The 12,187-nt window shown below is 31.3% G+C and overlaps 1 protein-coding gene across 1 annotated transcript; it reads left to right on the forward strand.

The window, feature by feature from the left end:
• The first annotated feature begins 8,373 nt into the window (after window positions 1-8,373).
• LOC129906290 (uncharacterized) lies at window positions 8,374-11,175 on the forward strand. The gene has a single exon (XM_055981988.1). The coding sequence runs from the start codon at window positions 8,374-8,376 to the stop codon at window positions 11,173-11,175; it is 2,802 nt and encodes a 933-aa protein (XP_055837963.1).
• Window positions 11,176-12,187: the final 1,012 nt, after the last annotated feature.

A 12,187-nucleotide genomic window follows, 5' to 3' on the forward strand; every position in this document is an offset into this window, starting at 1 on the left:
AGACAAAATCATAGAATTGCATTTTAATAATAAAGTCCCTACATCAGTTAAACTTACCGAAATAGATGTACCTGTTAAACAAGAAAAAGGACTGGGATATATAAATGAAACCATATTAGGAGATAACTTAATAATAAAAGAAGGAATTTATAATATAGACAATTATGTCATGATTGCAAATGCAGAGGTAATTGGAAATAACACAGATTTGATCCCTTTTGAAGATAAAATGGACATTGAAAGTGTGGATTCCAAAAATTTCAAAATTATAGACGAAGATTCAGAAAATTTATCTTTCTTAAAGCAAATAAGAATAAGTCACTTAAATAGTGAAGAGAAAAGAGAGATATTAAAATTAACCAAACAATATAATGATATTTTCTATGAAGAAAATACTAAACTATCGTTTACAAATGCTATTAAACATAGAATAAGAACGACAGATAACATTCCTATCCAGAGTAGAACATATCGCTACCCCTATATACATAAAGAAGAAGTTAATAGGCAAATCCAAGAAATGTTGGATAGCAAAATAATTAGGCACAGTAATTCTCCTTATTCAGCCCCCATTTGGATCGTCCCTAAGAAGGTTGACGCCAGCGGAAAATCAAAGTGGAGAATGGTGATCGATTACAGAAAACTTAATCAAGTAACTGTAGATGACAAATATCCGATCCCGAATATTGACGAAATTTTAGAAAAACTTGGCAGAAGTCAATACTTCACCACACTGGATCTTGCAAAAGGATTTCATCAGATTGAAATTCACGAAGATGATATTCATAAAACTGCTTTTAGCGTCGAAAATGGCCACTATGAGTTTCTCCGTATGCCATTCGGTTTAAAAACAGCTCCAGCCACGTTTCAGAGGCTGATGAATGAAGCGTTAGGTGATTATATAAATAAAATCTGTCTCGTGTATATGGATGATGTAATTGTGTTCTCTACTTCATTACAAGAACACATTGATTCATTAAAGAAGATATTCAAACGCCTAAGAGAAGTAAATTTAAAAGTACAAATGGACAAATCGGAATTTCTTAAGAAAGAAACCGAATTTCTTGGCCATGTTGTTACCCCTGAAGGCATAAAACCCAATCCAAAAAAGATTGAGTGCATAAAAAAATATCCCATACCAAAAACCGCTAAAGAAATTAAACAATTTCTAGGTTTAACCGGTTACTACCGGAAATTTATTAAAGATTATTCTAAGATTGCTAAACCTATGACATTATATTTAAAAAATGATGCTAAGATAAATATTTTAAATCCAGAATACATTAAGGCCTTTGAAACACTTAAAACTCTCATTACTAACGATCCAATTTTAGTTTATCCGGATTTTTCCAAACCCTTTACTTTGACTACTGATGCTAGCAATTTTGCTATAGGCGCTGTCCTATCGCAAGACGACCGTCCCGTTTCATTTGGTAGTCGTACTTTAAACGAACACGAGATAAATTATAGTACGATAGAAAAAGAATTGTTAGCTATCGTATGGGCCACTAAGTATTATAGACCTTACTTATTTGGTAGAAAATTTATAATCGAAACCGACCATAAACCTCTAACATGGCTCTTCTCAATAAAAGAACCTAATTCTAAACTAATAAGATGGAGATTGAGACTATCTGAATTCGATTTCAAAATAATATATAAAAAGGGAACTCTAAACAGTAATGCTGATGCACTTTCCCGTATACCCGTAAATACAGAAGTAAATCTTATAAGTAATAATGACTGCATTCCTATAACTAAATCAGGTATTAATATTTTTAAAAATCAAGTAATAATAGTAAAATCTCAATCAGGAGCAACTCGAATTAAACATTTAAAAGTATTTGATAAGAATCGATGTACGATACATTTAAAAAACTTAGATGAACAATATGCCATAATATTGTTAAAAAATCATTTTAAACCTAATGGTTTAAATGCAATTCTCATTGAAGATGATCAATTTTATAATATCTTTGAAAAAGCTTTTCAAGATAACTTTTCAAACAATGATAAATTTAAAATTATTCGGTGTTTTCAACTGTTAGAAGATGTAACAGATGAAAATAAACTAGCAGAAATAATAGAGAAAGAACATTTAAGAAATAATCATAGAGGTATAACAGAAGTATACAAAGAAATAAAATTAAAATATTTCAACCCAAAACTGCTTAAAAGAATAACACAATATATAAACAACTGCGATGTGTGTAACATTGAAAAATACGTAAGAAATCCTCCTAAGCCGTTATTTAAAATTACGGAAACTCCAGAAAAACCACATGAAATAATCCATATAGACGTATTCTATACCTTAGAAAAATCACTATTTTTAACTATAATAGACAAATTCACAAAGCACGCTTGTGCAATCAAAATTTCTAGTAGAACGTGGATCGAATTTAAAAGAGCTCTTTCTTACTATTTTAGCCAATTCGGAAAAGTAAGAACAATTATAGTAGATAATGAACTGGGATTTAAAGCAATTCCCATGAAAGAATATCTAGAACATTGTAACGTAGAAATCCATTATACATCCAACAGCAACCACACATCAAACTCTGACGTTGAAAGATTACACAATACTATTAACGAACATATCCGACTTCTAAAACATGATGACAGAACGGAAGACGATACAACCGAAGACAAAATTTTAAAGATTATAACATATTACAATAATTCAATTCATTCTACAACAAATCGAAAACCCATAGACTTTGTTAATGGACAAATACACCAGGACGAATATAAAGACATTCATGACACCATTCTAAAGAAAAAACAAAAAGTCATAGACAAACTAAACGAAAACCGACAAGACGAAACTCTAGAAAGTGGAGAGAACTTTATAAAGGAAATTAGAGGAGGAAAAAACCATACAAAATACAGAAAACTTAATACGCAAAAGATAGATGAAGACCATGTTATTGATTTAAAAAATCGAAATAAGTATTATAGAACTCATATTAAATCAAGAAAAAAATATCAAACATAGACGAACCAACAACAAAATATAACTCATAATTTATTTACAGGAAATAAAGATGACTACACTAAAATGGAATTCGATACTCATATTGCTCATGATATTGACCATAACAAAAACTCAAGACATACAAATTACTGACCTCAACAACAACAACGGACATATAACAATAAATCTGGGAGAAATTAAAATATTTAAAAATTACGTAAAGGTACTTCATATAATTAATATTACAGAATTCGAGACTACTAAGGAACATATACATAACAACATTTTAAAACTAGAAGACAAAACAGAATTATTAGGACCTATGTTCATGACATTAAAACAAAATCTTTTACTTCTAACTGCAAAAATTCAAAATATTAAACCGCATTTCAAAACCAAGAGAGCACTCGTAAATATTTTAGGCACAGGACTAAAATATATTGCAGGCACGATGGACCAAGAAGATGAGGTCCAAATTAAAGAGAAACTTAATCAATTAAATTCCGAAAATAAGAAACTTATTAATGAAAATAATAAACAAGTTATCATAAATAAGTTGTTGACAGAACAAATTACTAATGTTACGAACCACATTAATAAACAACAAAAATCAATAGAAACTTACCTAAACACATACAACCAAAAACTAATAGGAACAATACAAACAATCGAAACCGAACTTGAAATAATGCAATACTTATATCAGATAAACAACAACATTTTACTCCTCAGAAACCACATTGACGACATAGAGCAAATTTTATTTTCAAGTAAACTAGGAATCTTAACTAGAAACATTTTGAGTCCAGAAGAACTAGCTTTAGTTCCGGACATAGAAAACTTAGCAGAAATCAAGCTAACCGCTGCAACATATCAAGACCAAATTATTATCATATTACTACTTCCACAAATATCTGATCATAGATTTTCTCAAATAGCTATAGAACCACTTTCGGATAAAGAGAACATGGCGGTTATGTTCAAATTTAAAAACGTTCTGTTAGATGAAGATAATAATATTTTTGAATTTCCTGTAAAAGACAATATAAAAAGAAATCTCGTCGAAATTTCGGATGAATATTGTATTCATCAAATATTTAAACCTAGAAAAACAATTGAAACATGTAATAAAATGAAATCAAACACATCAGAAATTAAAGAAATAACAACAGGTATAATATTGTTAAAAAATATTAAAGAAACACAAATTATTCAAAACTGTAATAAACAAAACATAATATTAAAAGGAAATTATCTAATAAAATTTCAAAATTGTAAATTGAACATTGAAAATGTAACTTATCAAAACTTTATTAAATCTATTCATGACAAATTTGTTTTGTCAAATTTCTTCATTAAAGTTAGTAAAAATAAAACTATACCTCAACTAAATATTGAAGAATTATATCTCAAACATATTCAAAATAGAGAAATAATACAAGAAATAAAAAAAAATAATGTAACTTTTAACATTACATCATTAGCTTCAAATATTTTCATGATATTGTTTTTTTGTATTGTAATTAGTCTTTTAATAAAACACAAAATGCAAAATAAATCAAAAGTTAAAATTTCGTCGGAGCCTCAATCTGACGGTGGGGGTGTTACACATGCCTCCAATAAAAATATCATTTAATAAACAAGTTCATTGCACTTTGCAACGAACTACATATTAATGTTACAAATATCAATTATTCCTAGAATTTTGCATTTTATTTTCCATTCACACAATTTATAATAATTATTCTAAGAAATATTTTATTTCAACATGTGAATGCAATCTTGCACATTGTTAATGCAAGCTTGCATATCACACGTTGAAAACCGAAGTATAACGAACAATAAAATTAAATACAAATGTTAGTCTTAAGATAGATTCCGAATTGAACAAATAAAAATTATTTTTTTAAATTTCAATTTTGATAAAATTATTACTCATAGTGTCTAAAAATCGAAAAAATTACAAAATTTAAAATACATTTCTATGCTGTATTTTGTTCTGGTTTTCGCCGAGTCTAAAACGTCAAAATGGTTACTGTAAAAAGAAAGAGAAGACCAGGACAAATGTTCGAGCTTCCCAATACAGAATGTGAACTGTGGGTTTCGCACAATTTCTTTCGCTTTTTAAAAACGAAAGATCGCTTTCGTTTTGTTTTTTACAGAATTTCCCCCTGAATTTTTGTAAAATGACGTGCGTCGATTTTAAAAGTGATAGGTGTCACTTTAGAAAAATGATTTTAAAAGTGATGCGTGTCACTTTTTAAAACGACAAATAACACTTTTAAAAATGACATACTTAACTTTTGAAAAATGAACATCCTTATGATGGTAGCCGATCGGAAGAGATTCGAATCCGATTTGTACGAATTTTTCAGTTTTCATATGATTTTAACCCTTCCGACTGTAAAATCGGACAGATTTACGCAGGGAACTGTCAAAATATTTCTTCCCGACAAGTGTGAAAAATTGTCCGAAAAATATAAAAGCCAACAAATTTGGAATGATAAAGAAAAAAATTATTCACAACCAGACAAATGAGTGCAAGAAACGATTCGATGCAAATGGTCTTGTGTCGTTGCAAAAGTGCAAAAGAGTAACATTTTCTTAAATTTAAACAGCCTACAATTTTTTTTACACTTTTGCACTCTTGCAATACCCTAACCCTATTTCAAAAATAAAACACAAGGGTGCAAAAATTGCCTTTTGTATTTCTGGTAGTAGAAAAATAAAATTTTGTAATTTTACACCTTTTCGTTGCACCGGATCGTGAATACTTCTAATAATAAGTAATTTCTATTTTTGTAAATGTTTATGTTTCCAATGTTTTGTTTTTATAGCAAAAAGAACAAAACAAAACAAGCAAAGGAATAAAAATTTAAAGTCATTGAAAAAAACAAACAAGAAAAAACTAAAAGAGATTCAAAAACACAACGAGAAAATGGAGAAGTTGGTAATAACAAAGTTGGAGCTTTAAATCAAGTTGCTGCAATCGAACATTAATCAAGTTGACGCGTCTACGGTAATATTTCAAAAACGGGAGCTGATAGGATATTTCTGACATCAGATTCGAGTTCAGCACATCAAAAACCTATAGAAAACTATATTTTAAGGTCCACACCAAAAAAAAAAATTATATTTTGCAGACCAGTGTAATCATTGAAACTACTTCGTTCTCGTTAAAATGCGACTACGTATTACGATAATCGTTTTACTTCAACGATACTCGTTAATCTTTATGACTGCCATTTACCTATCGTTTGACTTTCGTTTAGCTGTCAAAATATTATTGCATATGTTGGTAGAATGGATGTGAGCCTCAAAAAAATATTTTTTTCGGTCTAGTTTGGCTAAACGACCAATGCCGTCTTTACCATAAGGGCACATGGGGCCCGTACCCAGAGCTCCCATTCTCAGGGGGTCCCCGAAGGAACGAAAATTTCTCTCACACATTTATTCTCAAAACATTTTTGTCGGGCAGACCATCTACCAAAAATGTTTAGTTTTTATATGGCAACCAAACAATCACATAAAGTTTTTTCTACACCTATACGGAAAATAAAGCATTTCAAAATGAAAACAAATTATGTGGCGTTGTATGCGGACAAAATTTTGAATCCTAACGTGAAGATCTCAATAAAAAACGAGAAAGAAAATAAAACTCTTTATACTTAATTTAACTTTATTGCATGAATGCTGAACTTAGACTAATCTCATTCTTTTAATTACTTCATTTACATCGCATGCTTGCGATGTAATTGAGTGGTAACACTGGTGCCAAAGTGAAAGAAACTAAGAATTTATCGCTCTGTTTAAAATTTAAATTATTTAATTAAAACAAATAGTTAAATTAAGGAAATTGTTGCCAAAAGTGAGAAACACGAAGAATTTCATATCTCATTGGAATTGATAGGCAAGTTTTCACTTAATATCATTAAATTATCAAATAAAAATTAAATAAATAACACAAAGGAAAAAAAAAAACAAAAAAAAAAAAAAAAAAACAAAAAAAAAAAATTAAAAAGACCGCTTAAGAACAAAGGAGATCTAGCTCCTGTCAAATTTTATGAATAGTCAAAAGCGCTTATATTCAGACCTTTCACCTAATAAGGTAAATCCACCATCCAAAATGGGTAAAAGCGACTCGAATTTAGTCTCAAACATGGCCATAGGAGACTTCAGTACACTTTTGGATAACAAGCTGCAAAATCTCGCAACCAAAGCCGATGTGGAAGAAGTACGTATAGACATCAGGGCTCTCAAAAGCGAAAACGATAGCTTAAAACATCATTTGAGTGCTCTTCAAACAAAAGTAGTGTTCCTAGAAAAACAATTGGAACATATTCAAATGCAGGCTTGCGAAAAAAATCTTATGGTCAAAGTCGAAGCAAAAGATGAACAACAAACTGCACAAGTTGTAGAAATATGCACCAAATTGTCAAACGACTTAAACAGTCAATGCATCGATGAAATTAAAGAAATTAAATCTTGGAATTCTAAATTCAAAACTTTTATTGTTAAATTAAACAGCAAGGAAAATGTTTATAAAATATTAAGAAACACTAAAAAACTAAAAAAACACCAATATCTCAATACAAAAAGATTATCCACACAGCATACGGAGAAGGAGAGCACATCTGTTGCACGTTAGAAAAATTATAAAGCGCAACCTACCAAACTTGAAGGCTGTTGTAAAAGATGATAAGCTCGTCGTCGAAAGTATGGAGTTCACTTGGGTAGAAGCAGAAGGCTTGCGATATGGAAATAGTTGTGGTTTTAAAAAAATTTGCGATACTTTTAATTTCCACGCCGATCTATTTAAAGTTTGTTTACCAAAACATCAAGCTGATGACAGCCCTTTGACAACTACAAACGTCATCTCTAATGGGAGCAAAGATCAGAACCATATTAGTCTAGCGAGTAGTTCTAGTCAATAGGACAGGGTAGTCATTGAGGAAATTAGCAAAGAAATAAATATTTGTTTTAATTGTAAAATCGTTTCGTATAATGTTGGTGGACTGAATAGTAAAATAATATTTCCTGGTTTTTTTACGTACTTATTTAATTTTGATATAATTTTTTTGCTTGAAACACACACAGAAGAACACAAATTTAAAAATTTTGAAAAGTATTTTGCTTCGTACGAATGTTTTTGGATACCAGCTAAGAGAACATCTATCAGAGGTAGAGCAAGTGGCGGAATACTTACTGCTATAAAAAAAAATATTTTCCCTGTATGTAAAATTAAAATCGAAGAAGAAATTATCTATGTAGAAATAAGAAACGCAAATAGTTTATATTATATAGTTCCCGTTTACCTTAATTGCAACCATTGGCAACAAGATTATGATGTATTATATGATTTTTTATGCTCTTTGAAAGCACATAATTTGTTTATAATGGGGGATTTTAATGCAAGAACAGCAGATATGGAGTTGCAAATGGTAAAAAGATGTGAAAAGCGCAGGAGCAAAGATTTAAAGTATAATGCAGAAGGAAAAAAGTTAATAGAACTATGTCACGATTTCGGACTGAGTATTTTAAATGGAACAGCAAATGGGGACAAAAAAGGAGAATTTACTTTTATTGGAAAGCAAGGATGCTCAACAATCGATTATGGTCTGATAAGTGGAGACTGGCATGCTGTAATCGAAGACTTTATGGTTGGGGATGCTACTTATTCCGATCATCTTCCAATAACAGTCACTATTCGTAAGATCATCGAAAATTTATCTTATAGTGAAATACAAAAAGAAAGGAGTTGCTTAAGATGGAAAAACAATTATAAAAATGAATTTCCAGGCAAAATAGATACTAAACTTAGCCTCAAGGAAACAGTTTCTAATGTCAAGTATATTCCGATATGTGACCTGGAATCAATAATTTTAGAAACAGCTAATTCTCCAAAAATAAAAACTAATTTCCGTAGAAAATCTGTTTGGTATGACTATGAATGCGAAAGTCTAAGGAAGAGATCCCTTGCGCTCCTGAATTTATTGAGATTATACTCGTTGGATACAAAATACATTAAAATAGAGTATGTTACAGCAAATAAAGAGTACAAACGGATATGCAATGAGAAAAAAAGAGCGCACGAAGAAGAAATGGCAATTATATTGAGCAAAAGTAAAGATTCTGCAGAGTTTTGGTCGTTGACAAGAAAATTAAATGGGACCAAGTCTATAAAAGAAGATGCTGTAATAGCAGTTTGTGATCTACGGGCACACTATTCAACTCTACTTTACTCGACAGAGAAAACAGTTTGGTATTATCCTGAACCTTGTTTAAAAGATGAACACTTGGATGCAGATTTTGGAATAGAAGAAGTTGTAAATGCCCTTCAATCTTTAACAGACGGTAAAGCAGCAGGAACTAATGGAATCCCGGCAGAGTTCTTTAAATATAACTCAGAAGAATTTAAAAAACATCTTACACAAGCTCTGAACGTTATCTTTAATTTTGGCACATTGCCAGAGCAGTTTTACGAATCTTTAATCTGGCCAATTTATAAAAAAGGGGATCCTTGTGATCCGGCTAACTATAGGGGTATATCTTTCTTAAACTCATCCGCAAAATTATATTCGACTCTGCTTTATAAAAGATTAAATAACTGGGTAGATGCCAATCAAAAACTCAGTGAATTCCAGGCTGGATTTCGGAAAGGGTATTCTACAGTTGACAATATCTTCGTCCTAACTTCAATTGCAAAAATTAAACTGGATCAAAGTAAGAAATTATATGTTTTCTTCGTAGATTTTAAAGCAGCCTTTGATACGGTTAATAGAAGTGCTTTGGTTTATAAGCTGTTCAACCTCGGAATATCGTCTAAATTCGTGCGAGCGTTGGAAAAGATATACCAGCAAACAACAGCAAAAATATTCAATGGTCAAGAGCAATCAGAAAGCTTTGAAATAAACAGCGGAGTTAAACAAGGTTGTAATCTGAGCCCCCTTTTATTTGCACTATTTTTAGATGATATAGTAGATTGGTTAACGTGTGGAGTTGAAATTGGAAGTTCAAAAATAAAAGCAATAATGTACGCAGACGATATAGTTATACTCGCAGAGACTCCATGCGCGCTTCAACTAATGATCAACAAACTGTTTGAGTATTGCAAACTATGGGGTTTGGAAGTTAATGTCGCAAAATCGAAAGTGATGATATTTCAAAAAGGAGCTGGCAGGTTAGCAAGAGGTGAAAAATGGAAATTTGGAGAACAAACACTGGAAGTTGTTAAAAAATATTCATATCTTGGTATGGACCTGACATTCAATTTGAAAATGGAAAAACATCTTAAAACTAAATTGGAAAAGGCTAAGATAGCAATCTGCTCCAATTGGAAAAGGATCTTTTGCAACAAACTGATAACTTTTAGTACAAAGTATAATGTCTTTAATGCTACGGCACAGGCCATTCTCTTTTATGGAGCGCAGGTGTGGGGTGCGCAGAAATTCGAAATCGTTGAATATCTGTTACGTTTTTTTCTAAGAAAAGTCTTTTACTTACCAATTAATACACCAAAGTATATGTATAATCTTGAATCTGGTCTGCCAACAATGTTCATTTCAACACTAAAATTGAATGCTGATTATCTATTAAGGGTGGTAAAAATGAGTGATTCCAGGCTGCCAAAGCTGATAATGCGCCATGCAATAAAAAATAAAACTCTTTTTGTCAAGGAATGGACAAAAATAGCGGCCGATTGTGGTGTTACGATGAACTGGGAGGAGAGTAACATAGTTAACTGGAAAAAGGATTTATACGAAGTCATCATGCTCACTGACGAAAATGAAAGGTATGCCTTTATGGAAAAAGCTCGTGCGTCGACAGAAAGAGTGTATTACTCAAAGGCTAACCTTAATCTCAATGAGTGCAACTATTTCAACAGTCGTTATTCCTGTTATGTCATTGGGACGATTTTCAAAATCAGAGGTGAGCTGATCAAGCTGAATGCCATGCCGCACCGAAACGATGGCGCAGGTCTTTGCAACTTGTGTAACCTACAAGCACGGGAAGATGTGTATCATTTCATCGGCATCTGTCCAATTTTAAAGGAAATAAGGCGAGTCTACTTCGGAAAAAATGTTTTAGAGAGGGAAGAGGTGCGTGAATTTCTGAATGGTGATGATTGGAAGCTACTTTTTGATTATTACACGGAAGCCAGCACTTACAGATCCAAAATAATTAATGAAGTCTTTTAAAATAGTAAAAATCAATTTAAAATCAATCCTGGCAAGCTAAAAAGTATCTCTAAATTTTGTTTTAACTAAACTAAAAGTCCTATTAATCTACTATGATGCATAAAAATTATATATAAATTTTGTTTTAACTAAACTAAAAGTCCTATTAATCTACTATGATGCATAAAAATTATATATAAATTTTGTTTTAACTAAACTAAAAGTCCTATTAACACTTAAAGTAAAAAAAAAAAAAAAAAAAAAAAAAAAAAATACTGTAAAAGATTCAAGCAATTTCGCCACTCGGGCAGACGACAGATATGTCATGCCTTTAAATATTCAAGTTTTTTTTTCTCAATGACTTTATGTAAAAAATTATTATATTGAATAAATATCTATCTATCTATCTATCTATCGCATGCTTGCTTTAATTCATATTTATTATAATTCTTTTTTACTTATATTCTCTTATACAGCGCTTATGCAGCGCTTTGGTAAAGTGAACAATCTACTACACCCCTTCTCGATGCATAAGTCCCAACTTCTCGGTCAGGTACTGGAATTGTGGTTTAGCCAGAGGTTTTCTAAGAATATCTGCTTCTTGATCTTTCGTATTAACATAATGCAATGTGACATCACCTTCATCTACTTTCTGCCGAATGAATTGATGCTTGACATCAATATGCTTTACACGTTTGTTTTCCATGTTACAAGCCATTTTGATACAGCTCTGGTTATCTTCAAATATAGGTATAACATCAACATCAATTAGCAAATCAGCCAGCAACCCACGTAACCAAACACCTTCCTGTACAGCTAGTGCCAAAGCTACATATTCAGCTTCAGTAGTTGAAACATGCAACAACTTGTTGTTTCTTTGACGTCCAGCTTACAACGTTTCCAAAAACTTTGAATAGAAAACCACTAGTGGATTTCTTATCGGTTTCATCCGAAGCGTAACCTGCGTCAACAAATCCCAATAGTGGTTTTGCTTCTGGATTTTTTTTATAAACCAGCTCATAATCCATCGTGG

Source organism: Episyrphus balteatus, chromosome 1 (assembly GCF_945859705.1).
Source record: "Episyrphus balteatus chromosome 1, idEpiBalt1.1, whole genome shotgun sequence".
In the NCBI taxonomy this organism is placed as follows: Eukaryota; Metazoa; Arthropoda; class Insecta; order Diptera; family Syrphidae; genus Episyrphus; species Episyrphus balteatus.

What these genes read in the sequence shown, in the direction of transcription:
- LOC129906290 (XM_055981988.1), top strand. Translation starts at nt 8,374, where the DNA reads ATGGGGGATTTTAATGCAAGAACAGCAGATATGGAGTTGCAAATGGTA.